This window comes from Schistocerca cancellata, chromosome 2 (assembly GCF_023864275.1).
Source record: "Schistocerca cancellata isolate TAMUIC-IGC-003103 chromosome 2, iqSchCanc2.1, whole genome shotgun sequence".
Lineage (NCBI taxonomy): Eukaryota > Metazoa > Arthropoda > Insecta > Orthoptera > Acrididae > Schistocerca > Schistocerca cancellata.
Window position 1 is genome coordinate 260,846,011 of NC_064627.1, and position 14,620 is coordinate 260,860,630.

The following is a 14,620-nucleotide window of genomic DNA, read 5'->3' on the forward strand; positions in this document are numbered from 1 at the left end:
TGCGCCTCTGAACTGCTTCTATGTCCTCCCTCAATCCGACCTGATAGGGATCCCAAACGCTCGAGCAGTACTCAAGAATAGGTCGTATTAGTGTTTTATAAGCGGTCTCCTTTACACATGAACCACATCTTCCCAAAATTCTACCAATGAACCGAAGAAGACTATCCGCCTTCCCCGCAACTGCCATTACATGCTTGTCCCACTTCATAGCGCTCTGCAATGTTACGCCAAAATTTTTAATCGACGTGACTGAGTGAAGCGCTACACTACTAATGGAGTATTCAAACATTACGGGATTCTTTTTCGTATTCATCTGCATTAATTTACATTTATCTATATTTAGAGTTAGCTGCCATTCTTTACACCAATCACAAATCGTGTCCAAGTCATCTTGTATCCTCCTACAGTCACTCAACGACGACACTTTCCCGTACACCATAGCATCAGGAGCAAACAGCCGCACATTGCTATCCACCTTATCCAAAAGATCATTTATGTAGATAGAAAACAACAGCGAAACACTACTATTACTACTAAACTTGGAGCTAGTTAACAGCATACTCTGAAAGGAACCTAACTGCCGTGCTTTCTGGACCGGAAGACTTGCCTTTATTAAGTGCTTTTAGTTGCTTCCCTACAGCAAAGATACCTACTTCTAAGCTACTCACGTTGGCCGCTGTTCTTGATTTCCACAGTACGCTCCTTTTACGTTTTCGTTTATACTAAAAGAATAACCTTGTGTACTACAGATAATTAGATTTGTCATCATCTGATACTTCTGTTTTTCCTCATAAGAGAATTTTGCACGTCACCACTTCTAATCCTAACAAGTGGATGACTGAGCTTCGTGTGTGCTACCCGACAAGACCTGTCCAGAATTCCACGGTACACTGTAGATTACAGTCGTAATCGGTCGTGTTGTGCATTGCGTGAACGCTAGGAAGTCATCAGTTTAAAGTGGCGTTTCTACGCGCCAGCAGCTGACGTCCTGTTCCTCGCATTCCGCGATTAGTGGGCTGGGTGCCGCCTCCTCGCGAGCGCTTCACACGCGAAACCGGTCGTGGCGACTACTAAATAACACAGCCGTTGAAAATATTAACTGGCAGCGAGTATTTAGTACGGACTCCTGGACGTGCCCACGGACCAGACGGTCGTTTGCTTTCGATGGGCGGGCTTCCCAGCGCTGAACCGCTTCGTGACACGGGCGGAACGTGCCTTCATCGCATCGCTCGTCTCCCGTCTGTTTAGGGAACTCATTACACGCGATATTATCTAAATAACGCAGGCTACCTGTACGGAACCAGTTGTTTTGTTTTTGCTGTTGTTGTGGCTCTTTACAGCAGTTCGCTAAAAACAGGTTACCAGCAGGCACATCCTAGTTCAGTAATGGACACGGCGGGCGCAACTTATTACGATTAAGTAAGGTCGACTGGCTTTGCTTATACTTCCAACACGAATTTCCCTTTTGTGGACGTTACTGCCTGACTTGAAATAAAATGCACGTACCGAACGAGTTTATGTTACTAAGACTGTTGCTAATAAGAAGGTGGCCCTTGGATTGCCGTCAGTACGTCTGACGCCAGCACAAATGTTGTAAAAGTTTAAAAATCTTGTACTGAATCGGACCTCGTCCCTAGGTTGTCAGATTGATGACTTCATGTGTAACAGAGCAATTAGCTCGTCCATTTTTTATCAAGTGATCAGCCACATTAACCTGCTGTAGTGCTGGCCACCTAGCACGAATTAATCATTCCGTTACAAATATAAAAAACCACCACCATGTCCTACACATTTAGGCAACCGGATAAAGATAAGCCTTCTGGAACAGTTACAGATTTTCACTAATAACCATTACTCAAGCTATACCATATTAAAGGAAGAAATTGACTTAATAAAAAAACAATTTTTTCGGAATTTTAAGCAATCTTTAACCTTGCAAAAATACGCATTTACTTTAAAACATGCACGCACAAGCGACCCTTACTCCCCCGCCCATACCGAACGAGGTGGCGCAGTGGTTAGCACACTAGATTCTCATTCGGCAGGACGTCCTGGTTTAGGTTTTCCGTGATTTCCCTAACTCGCTCCAGGCAAATGCCGAGATGGTTCATTTAACAGGGCACGGCCGACTTCCTTCCCCATCCTTCCCTAATCCGATGAGACCGATGACAACGCTATTTGGTCTCCTTTCACAAAGCAACCCGACCCAATCGCCCACCCCATTACCATCTCTCCTTCTCTCACACAAACCCCCCAACACCACCATCCCAAACACGCAGGTAACTTGAGATATTCATTAAGTGTTACCACCAACATCCTAAGCTCACATGTTTTCGTAGTTCATAACCAATACGGAATAAACAATAACAAACCTGCTAAATACAAACATCAAAAAAGTTTTGCATCACCTCGGTTCCGAGAGTTCCGCAACCTGTACAGAAAATTGGAATAGAGATGAACATAAACGTCGTTTCCGCCCTTTTTATTGCTCATCAAAAACACACATTGCATGTTGTACCATCATACAGCGAGGCCTTCAGAGGTGCTGGTCCAGACTGCTGTAGATACAGGTATCTCTAATACCCAGTAACACGTCATCTTGCATTAATGCATGCCTTTATTCATCGTGGCATTCTATCCACAAGTTCATCAAGGCACTGTTGGTCCAGACCGTCCCAATCCTCCTTCGGGGTAGATCCCTCAAAATGGTTGGTGAGTCACGTCGTCCAGAAAGAGCCCTTTACAATCTATCCCAGGCATGTTCGATAGGGTTCCTGTCCGGAGAACATGCTGGCAACTGTAGTCGAGCGATGTGCACGATGGGGGCGCGAATTGTCGTCCATGAAGAGGAATGTCTCGCCAATATGCAGCCGATATGGTTGCACTATCGCTCGGAGAATGGCATTCACGTATCGTATAGCCGTTACGGCGCCTTCCATGACCACCAGCGGCATACGCCCAAAACAGCAGCCAACCTCTATCTTGCTGCACTCGCTCGACAGTGTGTCTAAGGCGTTCAGCCAGATCAGGTTGCCTCCAAACATGTCTCCGACGATTGTCTGGTTGAAGGCATATGCGACATCGGTGAAGAGAACGTGATGCCAATCCTGAGCGGTCCATTCGGCATGTTGTTGGGCCATCTGTACCGCGCTGCATGGTTGCAAAGGCCCGCATCTCGTGGTCGTGCGGTAGCGTTCTCGCTTCCCACGCCCGGGTTCCCGGGTTCGATTCCCGGCGGGGTCAGGGATTTTCTCTGCCTCGTGATGGCTGGGTGTTGTGTGCTGTCCTTAGGTTAGTTAGGTTTAAGTAGTTCTAAGTTCTAGGGGACTTATGACCACAGCAGTTGAGTCCCATAGTGCTCAGAGCCATTTGAACCATTTTTTTGGTTGCAAAGATGGACCTCCCCATGAGTGATGTTGCGCATCGTGCAGCCTATTGCGCACAGTTTGAGTCATAACACGACGTCCTGAGGCTGCACAGAAAGCATTATTCAACACGGTGGCGTTGCTCTGAGGTTTCCTCCGAGCCATAAATCCTTAGGTAGCGGTCATCCATTGCAGAAGTAGCCCTTGGTGGTCTGAGCGAGGCATGTCATCGATAGTTCCTGTCCCTCTCTGTATCTCCTCCATGTCCGAAAAATGTCGCTTTTGTTCACTCCGAGACACCTGGACACTTCCTTTGTTGAGAGTCCTTCTGGCACAAAGTAACAATGCGGTATTGTCTTCACTTAAAACTTCCGGGCTGATAGGCCGTGGTCGAAGTATAAAACTGTCTTCTGACGTTTCGTCTCCAACTGCGGGAGACATCCTCGGAGGTAAAACGGGCAGTTCGCCGTTTTACCCCCGAGGATGTCTCCCGCAGTTGGAGACGAAACGTCATTGTATGATCAATGCGGTATTGACTGTCTAGGTATGATTGAACTACAGACAACACGAGCAGTGTACCTCCTTCCTGGTGGAATGACTGGAAGTGATCGGCTGTCGGACCCCCTCCGTCTAATAGGCGCTGCTCATGTGTGGTTGTCTACATCTTTGGGCGGGTTTAGTGACATCTCTGAACAGTCGAAGGGACTGTGTCTGTGATAAAATATCCACAATCAACGTCTATCTTCAGGAGTTCTGGGAACCGGGGTGATGCAAAAGTTTTTTTGATGTGCGTGTGATTTCAATAATCGGAAATGCAGAAAAATGACATTTTGAATGCTAGTTTTATAGGCTTTGTTCAAAACGAATGTTAATTTTGTCATACTTACTATCATTCAAGATCAATTATAACTTCCGAAAAATGCGAGGTATGACAAAGAAAACTTCTGCTCGAACGCAAATTCTTTGAACATTGGCTTAAGTCACACTTTTTGTTCTGTTTATATCCTGTAAAGGATGTTGTTGCCTGAGGCAAAGTGTGAGGTATGTTGTGTATATAACCTCACCGGCGAACATTCCGTACGTTCAACGTGATGTGGAATCAAATAACTGTAATGTCATCAAGCCGACTTTGTGATTTCCCTTGAGAAATATGCTGGACCTGTATTTATCCACTTCGAGATGGCTGGAAACTGTTTTGAGTGTTTGGCATACTAATGTGTAGTGTTAGTGGTGTTTGCATATTTCTGTCCACTCCACGTATCTGCGACGTACCAGCCTCTCATAATGTCTCCAGCTGTAGTAAACGAAATGTGAGGCGTAGAAACACGATATCGGCCACGGCCTAATGCCCACGTAACGAAATTCACCAGTGCAGTTGGTGCGTCCGAGCCCATTGCCGTAACGTGTGGATACGCCCGTTTAACTCTGCGGGCTATCGAGAAGCCGGCGATTTGCCGCACGGCGCAGACCGTAGCGCGTGAGACAAGCCTGAGAGAAGTGGCATTGTTGGTGGAGACCCACCCATACAGTACCTCTGACGGTGTCGGCGGCGGAGACGAGCAGCCCCTGCAGCGACCTGGAGTTGTGGTGCAGCAGCGCCTCGAAGTCCTTGCGCACGAGCCGCAGCAGCTCCTGCTCCATCTGCGCCGAGCAGCACGACCGTTCGGCGGTGCACACGTTCAGCGCCATACCTGCAACACATCGACGATGCACAAGCGGGGTTAGTACCCCTCCCACTCACCGTCTCTTCTCGCAAAGCACACTGCATAAGCCAGCTCTCACACCTTGCACTTGTACCGCACAAATGTTAGCGGGCCTGACTTCCGGGCGAGAAGGTCCGGTAGTATCGGACACGTAACCTTACCCGAAACTGTCTATGATAACTGCCGTTCTGCAGCTTTTGCTGGAATTGGTCAGGGGCACATTCTAGTATACAACACGATGAAAAAAAAAATGGAAATGAAGTCCCATGCTTCTTTACAGAGCGTAGGGGAACGATGCGGGAGACCCGCACCGCCTTACTAGGCAAGGTCCTAATGGAGGTGGTTTGCCGTTGCCTTCCTCCGGCCGTAATGGGGATGAATGATGATGATGAAGACGACAACAACAACACCCAGTCATCTCGAGGCGGAAAAAATCCCTGACCCCGCCGGGAATCGAACCCGGGACCCCGTGTTCGGGAAGCGAGAACGCTACCGCGAGACCACGAGAGCGGACATACAACACGATACATATAAATAAATTCATATCCCGACCCAGTAACATTTTTCGCACAACATTAATTTTTGATTTTCGGTTACAACCAAACTAGTGTTAATGTATAATAAGTTTACGTACAAATGTAAAAATACGTACAGAAATACACAAAATGGCTCTGAGCACTATAGGACTCAACTGCTGTGGTCATAAGTCCCCTAGAACTTAGAACTACTTAAACCTAACTAACCTAAGGACATCACACAACACCCAGCCATCACGAGGCAGAGAAAATCTCTGACCCCGCCGGGAATCGAACCCGGGAACCCGGGCGTGGGAAGAAATACACACAGACACAGATATATCCATGTATTTTTATAATGTGTATGGATTTCTAACTGTTCAACACCGCCTTAATTACAGGAAGAATTTACCGAGTACATATGTCTGTAGCACGCAGCAACTTCCCGAGTTACTATAGGGAACCGTAGAGGGCAAAATTCGCTGCAAAAACCAGAGATTGGAATATGTTCAACAAACGACAGAGGACGTGAGAATTAGGTGCTTCTCTGAGATGAATAGCATGGCACTGAAAAGGAAATCGGGGCTGACCGACTCAAATAAGTCAGATAAATGAGAAATCAAATAAAAGATGATCACACGTAAGCGTAGAAACGCGTATGAGTTACGTAGAATCCTTGTGAATGACCCAGGTATTGTAATATTTTCATTCACATTAGAACGCGCTGTCCTCCACAACATAGTCGTTAATAAATGAAATGTCGTTATTAGACCGCACTCAAACCTATATGTGAGCTAACCAAGGATCACAGAGTACATAGCAAGACATCCAAGGGAAGAAGTACCCACTGCACATTCAAAATGTTCAAATGTGTGTGAAATCTTATGGGACTTAACTGCTAAGGTCATCAGTCCCTAAGCTTACACACTACTTAACCTAAATTATCCTAAGGACAAACACACACACACACCCATGCCCGAGGGAGGACTCGAACCTCCGCCGGGACGAGCCGCACAGTCCATGACTGCAGCGCCCAGACCTGTCGGCTAATCCCGCGCGGCACTGCACATTCACAGAACGTATATGGGATTGAGAGTGCTATGCCCTTTATGTGCGGCATCCCGACTATATTTTTCTAGTGAGGCTTTAGGAGCTAAAAATTAATTATGGAGGCGCCGCGCGCATTCATGAGAACTCTGGCTCTCGATGTCACGCCGAGTAATGGAAGAGTTAAGCAAGGAAAATTAAAAAACTTTGCCGCACCTCCTAGCGAGTGACATCAACCGCTCCGCTAAATTACTAGGAACCGCCATTTTTCCCAAATATTCATTAGCTTGCTATGAATATTTATGGCAGGAAAATATTTTGCTGTAAGAGTTAATTCGGTCACTGGGTGCAGTTATTCATTAGCTGTTGGCTCTCCAAGGTCCCAAAACGCAGTATTTTTTTTTAACAAGCAAAGTAAACATTTCTGTTTTTCTTTTCTGTTCTTCGCATATTGGCAGCACTTAAAGAAGTGTGGCAGCCTTGTGAGGCGCAGCGATGCCCGTGGAATTTTCTCACCGGATACCCCTTTTTTTTTCAGGCGTTCCATAGGGACCTGGCTAGACATCCAATTTTCAGAATCATCGACGGGAAATTACATGGCAAATTCGCAAGACAGACGCTGAGCAGACGTAATGGGCTATAGGCGACAGACTCGTTTAGGAAAAACAGCAATCACACTTTTAGACTGTGCTTTTGTGTGCGTATTTTTCCGATAAAGTAAAACAAAGGGTGTATCTAACTGCACTCTTCATCACTGACGCAAACGCTGTATCACATGTTCGACTTGCGCCCATCATTCCTTTCACAAATTCGCACCGTTAGTTTCCTATGACATACTTCACGAACATAGGCTAAGTTCTTGATTACGTCGCACAATCATCAAAAAACATACAGAGTTAAAAACATACAAGATCATATACACAAACAACACCTATAGTTGTTGTTGTCTTCTCCTACAATTTTACCCCTCCCCCTCCCATCCCGTCCCAATTACCAAACTGACGAGTCGTTGGTGCGTCAAACTGTGTTATATCACACGATCACTTCTTTTATTCCAGTTGGGCATAAATTTCTTTTCTCCCTAATTCGACTCAGTACCTGCTAATTAGTTATCAGATCTACTCATCTAATCGTCAGCATCCTTCTGTGGCTAACATTTCGAAAGCCCATATTCTCTTCTTGTCCGAATCGTTTATCATCCACAGATTAGGACAATATAACAGTACATTCCAGACAACTACCTTCATAAAAGACTTCCTAACATTTAAATTTATGTTAGATGTTGACAGATTTTTCTTTTAGAGAAAAGTTGGTGCCCCTCTTATAATCTTCTTTGTAGACACTATCTGTTCTGTTCAACTACTCTACCAAGTCCCTTGCTGTTTGCGAAAGGGCACCTTGATAAGGCCTAGTTCCTTTGCTATGGGAGAGCTACATACTCTCGGAGCTCCACTTCTACCGCCGCAAGAAAATCAGACAATAATTTGAAAACGTTCAATGTCATCTACATCTACATGTATACTCTGCAGATCACACTTCAGTGCCTGACAGAGGGTTCATCGAACCACCTTCACAGTAATTCTCCAGTAAGTTCCCTTTAATTTACGTCTATGGTCACAAACTTTTTGTTAACAGATTACCGGTTTCTGTCTTTAATGACCATCATCAGGTCTGTTTCATAAAAACAAAGTTCTAATGTACTGCAGCCAAACTGAACGCCTACATTTTTCCGTGCGAGCTCTGATTTCCAATATTTTATTACGATATCGTTTCTCCCTATGTACGTCGCCGTTAACAAAATATATTCGCATTCGAAGGAGAAAGTTGGTAATTGAAATTCCGTTAGAAGATCCCGCTGCAATGAGATACGCTATTGTTTTAATGATGTCGAACCCAAACCTGCATCATGTCCGTGACACTCTCTCCCCTATTTCTCGATAACATAAAACGTGCTGCTCTTCTTTGAACTTTATTCATGTATTCCGTTAATGCTATATGAATGTTGGGCTCCATAGGGTTTCCTTTCTGTGCAGCGACCGTGGAATATAAAATTATAAAGAATGTAGCAACCAGTTGCGAAAACATAATTTATTTATGGAATGAGATTTTCATTCTGCAGTAGAGTGTGTGCTGATATGAAACTTCCTGGCAGATTAAAACTGTGTGCCGGACCAAGACTCGAACTCGGGACCAGTTCGAGTCGATTTCGACTAATATCAGTCATCATTGGTGCCTTTTTCTAACCGATACATGCCATAAGTAGAAGTACTATCCTTGGCAGAGTTCTATCATGAAGTGACACATCATAGGTCACAGAATTACAATATCATCGGCGAACGTCAAAGTTTTTCTTTCTTTTCCATGAATTTTAATTCCTACTCCGAATTTTCCTTTTGTTTCCTTTACTGCTTGCTCAATATACAGATTGAATAACATGTCTCACTCCCTTCCCAACCACTGCTTCCCTTTCATGCCCCTCGACTGTTATAACTACCATCTGCTTTCTGTACAAATTGTAAATAGCCTTTCGCTCCCTGTATTTTACACCTGCCACCTTCAGAATTTGAAAGAGAGTATTGCAGTCAACATTGTCAAAAGCTTTCTTTAAGTCTACAAATGCTAGAAACGTAGGTATGCCTTTCCTTAATCTTTCTTCTAGGATAAGTCGTAGGGTCAGTATTGCCTCATGTGTTCCAACATTTTTACGGAATCCAAACTGATCTTCCCCGAGGTCGGCTTCTACCACTTTTTCCATTCGTCTGTAAAGAATTCGTGTTAGTATTTTGCAGCCGTGGCTTATTAAACTGATAGTTCGGTAATTTTCACATCTGTCAACACCTGCTTTCTTTGGGATTGGAATTATTATGTTCTTCTTGAAGTCTGAGGGTATTTCGCCTGTCTCATACATCTTGCTCACTAGATAGTAGAGTTTTGTTAGGCCTGGCTCTCCCAAGGCTGTCAGTAGTTCTAATGGAATGTTGTCTGCACCCAGGGCCTTGTTTCGACTTAGGTCTTTCAGTGCTCTGTCAAACTCTTCACGCAGTATCATATCTCCTATTTCATCTTCATCTACACTCTCTTCCATTTCCATTGTTGTGTACATAGTCCGCGTAGTCAGCGCTTACACAACTTTCCCACTAGAGCGCGTCCCGGTATGCACAACAGCGCAGGCGCAGCGCTTGTCCGTCTCCGCGCTACGAGATGGCGTTGCCATGGAGACGGACCAAATTCTGCTTCCGCCGATCCGCGTATTAATATGTAACGCAGCCAATGAGATCGCTGCTAACGTAGAACCTTTTCTCCTCACGGATCACACTCGCGCAGTGATACATGAACGCGCGAGGTATTATAACGAGTGTACAGACCTCCGATTAGTCAGTCTGAATTTGTCTGCATTAGTCTGTACCAGTCTGTACGAGTTCTACATTTGTCTGTACCAGTCTTTAGTCAAGTTTCAGTCTGCGCTTACTAAGATTACCATATTCCTCTACATAGCCCTGAAGATAAATGTATAGACACTTTTGTCAAGTATCAGAGATATATGTGAGAATAAGATTAACGTACCAATACCAAAGGAACTTCAGATTGTCAATTGTAAATAGCTTCCAGAACCAAGTTAGGTAATTTTTATGCTTGTTATTATTTTAATAAATGTGTGTGAAAATTAATCAAGTTCCGTTTAAAGTTGGTCACCGTCAATCTGCTACTCTAAGCGTGCAAGTGGCATTTCTAACGTCTGACCTAACGGCAGAAGATAAACACGCCACGATAAGACCACGAGACATATTGCTGACACTCGCCTACTTCGTTAGAGCGACAAGTCAAATAATCTGATGGTGTGTGTTCTGAAGGTCTTACAGTACGCTCACCACATCCATAATATTGTCCTCAAGAACATCGCCCTTGTATAGACCCTCTATATAGGCTATTAATTCGAAAATTGGTCTAAAATGCGTAGTTATCACAAAATTTCCCCCGGTGGGGCCGGCACTACGGGTTCGGCCCAGCCGTCTGAAGATGCTAAATAGGGCCCTGACTACAGTGGCTGGCGACGAATGTGCTGTAAGTGGTTGTCGGTAGCCGGAGGTCGGTGACAGCGCTCGCGACCACTCCACACACACGGAAGACCGGTTAAGCGATAGAGTAAATGCACTTCTCTCGGCAGCTCGATGAACTGCGCGGAGGTCAGCTCTCACGAAGCAATAAAAAAACTGCGCTACAACGGGATGAATAACGATGTAGGCTGTGCGCTACATCGCTGACGTGGAAATGAGAACGTCAAGTCGGTGACAGGCAGTGTCGGGGGGGAAACCAATTAACTAGACCGGTATATGCACTACACGCCTTCTCTGCCGATACGCAGCCATCAGTCTCCTAGTCAGCTGCAGCACTGGCCGCAAAAGGAGAAACCAGCCAGCTTGTCTCGCCGCAAAAACGTATTCCGCGTTGCGGCAGTCGCTCCAAAACTGAATTATGTCACAGCCGCCCGACAAACCTGTAGATAATTTTGCTGCAATCCTCTGCAGTGAGAGCTACGTACCAATTTGCCATGCGCCGCAGTCCAATACGGCCACTCTGCGTCAGCTAATTACTTTCCTGCTTGCGAGGAGATCTCGTACAACTGTAGCGTGCGTGGCGCAGGGTTCTTCGTACCATTATGACCGATTTTCTGTCCTGTTCCACCGGTGTGCGAGAGAAAAATGACTTCCTACATGTCCACGTTTATAGCATTTGTAGGTTTACAGAAAGCTTTTGACAATGTTGACTGTACTGCACTCTTTGAAATTTTGAAGGTAGGAGAGATAAAATACGGGGAACGAAAGTTCATTTAATAACCCAGGCAACAGTTAAATAAAATTGAAAGACAATAAAGAGGCAATAGTTGAAAAATGGCTAAGAGAGGGTTCTTGCCTGTCCCCCGTGTTACTCAATCTGTTCACCGAGTAAGCAGTAATGGAAATTGAGGGAAAATTTGGAATGAGAATCATTGTTCAGGGAGAATAAATGAAAATTTTGATGCCTGGCGATGGTTCTATCAGAGATGGCAAAGCACTTGGTAGACCACTTGAAGGGAATAGTCTCCTTAAAAGAGGTTACAAGATGAATATCAACAATAGTAATACAAGGGTAATGGAAAGTAGCCCAATTAAATCAACTAAGGCTGAGGGAACTGGATTTGTTAAAGGGGTTTGCTGTTTGGAGAGGTACATACCTGACGATGGCCAAAGGGCAGAGGATGTACAGTGCAGGCTGGCGATAGCATAAAAGAAATTTTTGAACTAGAGAAACTTACTAACAATGAATATAAATTGAAATTCAAAATGGTTCAAATGGCTCTGAGCACTATGGGACTCAACTTCTGAGGTCATTAGTCCCATAGAACTTAGAACTAGTTAAACCTAACTAACCTAAGGACATCACACACATCCATGCCCGAGGCAGGATTCGAACCTGCGACCGTAGCGGTCTCGCGGTTCCAGGCTGCAGCGCCTAGAACCGCTCGGCGACACAGGCCGGCTAAATTGAAGTGATACGAAGTCTTTCCTGGAGGTTGTTGTCTGGCGTTTGCCCTTGTACGGAACTGAAACGTGCACGGGAAAACGAGTACATAAAAGAGAGAAGAGAACCGTTTCAATTATGATGCCGCTGACGATCAGACGAGCTGAACGGATAACTAATGAAGAGCTGAAAAAGTGGACGGATGATATAAGAAATGAGGAAGTTCTCTGCAGAATCGACGAGCAAAGGAAAATGTACGTAAAACTGATTACAGCCAGGGACACGGTGATACGATATGTGTTAAGACATCGTGGAGTAACTTCCAATGTACAAGAGGGTAAAAGCTGTGGGGGAAGACAGAGACTGGAATAGGTGCCAACAAATAACTGAGGACATTGGGTGTTACGTGCTACGCTGAGATGTTGGCAATGGAGAATAAATCGTGGTGAGGGATATCAAACCTGTCAGAAGACATGAAGAAAAAAATTATACAGGGTCTTCCAAGTGAAATTGTCAATATTCAGGAATAAGAAAGATCATCTGAAGCAAAAAAAAAAAAAAAAACCTTCATACTGACATATGTCCTATTCCGAATGGTTTCCGAGACACAATATATTTGATGTACATTGTTATTTATTTCCCGTATTATTCAGCACAACGTACCGCAGCAGTGTAGAGGACGTCGAGACGAAGAGTTGTGGCTATAACGTCAGGAAACTACTTCAAACTGGCCCACAGAATCTAAACTACAGCCCAAGCGGATGGCGCGAAGAGTTTTTTATTATCCTTTCGCCCACTTCGCGCAAGCTATCAGTCCTACAGAATAAAATGAATGGAACCTTTTTGTGGGAAATTTAATGTAGTTTAATTTTGTACTGCGTCATGTTTTGACTAGTGGCCGCGGTTTTCGAATTATTCCAAGAAAAACGCACAAAAGTGACATTAAATACGTTCTCACTCGGAAACCACCCGGAAGAGGGCATATATAAAAATGAATTTTTGCCTCAAATGAGCGTTCCTGTCATGTCCCTGAATACTGATCCTGGGATACCCTTAATATCTCTGTACGCGCGCAAATCTTTTTATGTTCCCTGTACGCTATTTACGGTGCTGGCAGCATAACAGTGGCATTATCTTCCACCAATACCGGGATCAAATTTAACGAAACTAGGTGTTTCGACGACCACAGCTGACTTCTTAAGATTGCCATGTAAGCAAGGAAAGAAGATTAGTAGTCAAGCATCGTTCACGACAACGCCACTGAACATTGATATCAGATCGGGTAGGGGAAGGTTGCGGAAGGAAGGCTAAAGTATTTTTTTGAACGGAATGATCCCATCATTTGCCTTAGGCGATTTAGGGAAAGCACGGAGAATTTAAATCCGTCTGGCCGGTCGGGGATTTGAATTTCTACCCTCACGAATGTGAGCGTTGCTCGCCTCCTAGCCCAACACTACGGCTTCCATTGCCCCTTTTATTCCTCTAGCATTGCTGTTATACTTTTGGAAGAGGATATACCGACCCGCTACGTTCCTCTCCTCTGTATTCGTTCTACTTCTCCCGTCACATCTACAGGATAACGACTCTAAATACTGTACCCAGTCGCACTAGCGTCTTGTAAGGGAGTGCCTTTCCAGGTCCAAACTCAGAAACTGTCTAACAAATCTAAACATTCCAGTCTCCTTCCTTACAATAGACTTCATGTGTTCGTGCAATTTGATCAATCTCTCTAAATATTTGTACTATGTAACGTGTTACATATATTAACGTGTTACATATATCTTGTAATCGGGCGTTATTGGTTACTCTCTCTTCGTTATGAACTTTGTGTCGCGTTTATCCACATTTAAAAAGAGCTGCCAACAATAGGGAATTTTGTCCAAGTCTTTCAGCTGTTCCTTACTATTGTCCAGTAACGACACTTTCCTCTAGAGACAACCGCATTGTTTGCGAACAATATGATGGCGGTGCAGAACGTACATTATAAATCGTTTGTGTGTATTTAGAACCACGCTTATTCTAACTCCAAGCGAAGTGCCCCAACGGTACCGACCTACCGTCGTGTCATCGTCAGATGAGTCTGCAGTTCGTGGTCTAGTTGCTGGCTCTGGATCATGGGATCCCGGATTCGATGATTTCTCTGTCCGGCTCTGGGTGTTTGTGTTGTCCCCATCATTCAAATGGCTCTGAGCACTAGGTGACTTAACATCTGAGGTCATCAATCCCCTAGAACTTAGAACTACTTAAACGTAACTAACCTAAGGAGATCACACACATCCACGCCCGAGGCAGAATTCGAACCTGCGACCGTAGCGGTCACGCGGTTCGAGACTGAATCGCCTATAAACGCTCGGCCACACCGACCGGCTGTCCCCATCATTCCATCATCATCGTGCAAGTGGCTAGATTGGACCGTGTACAGATTGGGAATTTGTAGGGGCGCTGACGACCGAACAGTTGAGCGCCCCAAAAATCAATCATCATCATCACC

The 14,620-nt window shown here is 44.9% G+C and overlaps 1 protein-coding gene across 1 annotated transcript in view; it reads right to left on the reverse strand.

Moving 5' to 3' along the window:
• The window catches only part of LOC126161601 (division abnormally delayed protein-like), a 609,969-nt gene that overhangs the window by 248,392 nt on the left and 346,957 nt on the right, over positions 1-14,620 (reverse strand). Inside the window, exon 2 of the mRNA XM_049917549.1 lies at positions 4,898-5,056. Coding sequence (XP_049773506.1) covers positions 4,898-5,056 — 159 coding nt within the window. The remainder of the gene's footprint in view (positions 1-4,897; positions 5,057-14,620) is intronic.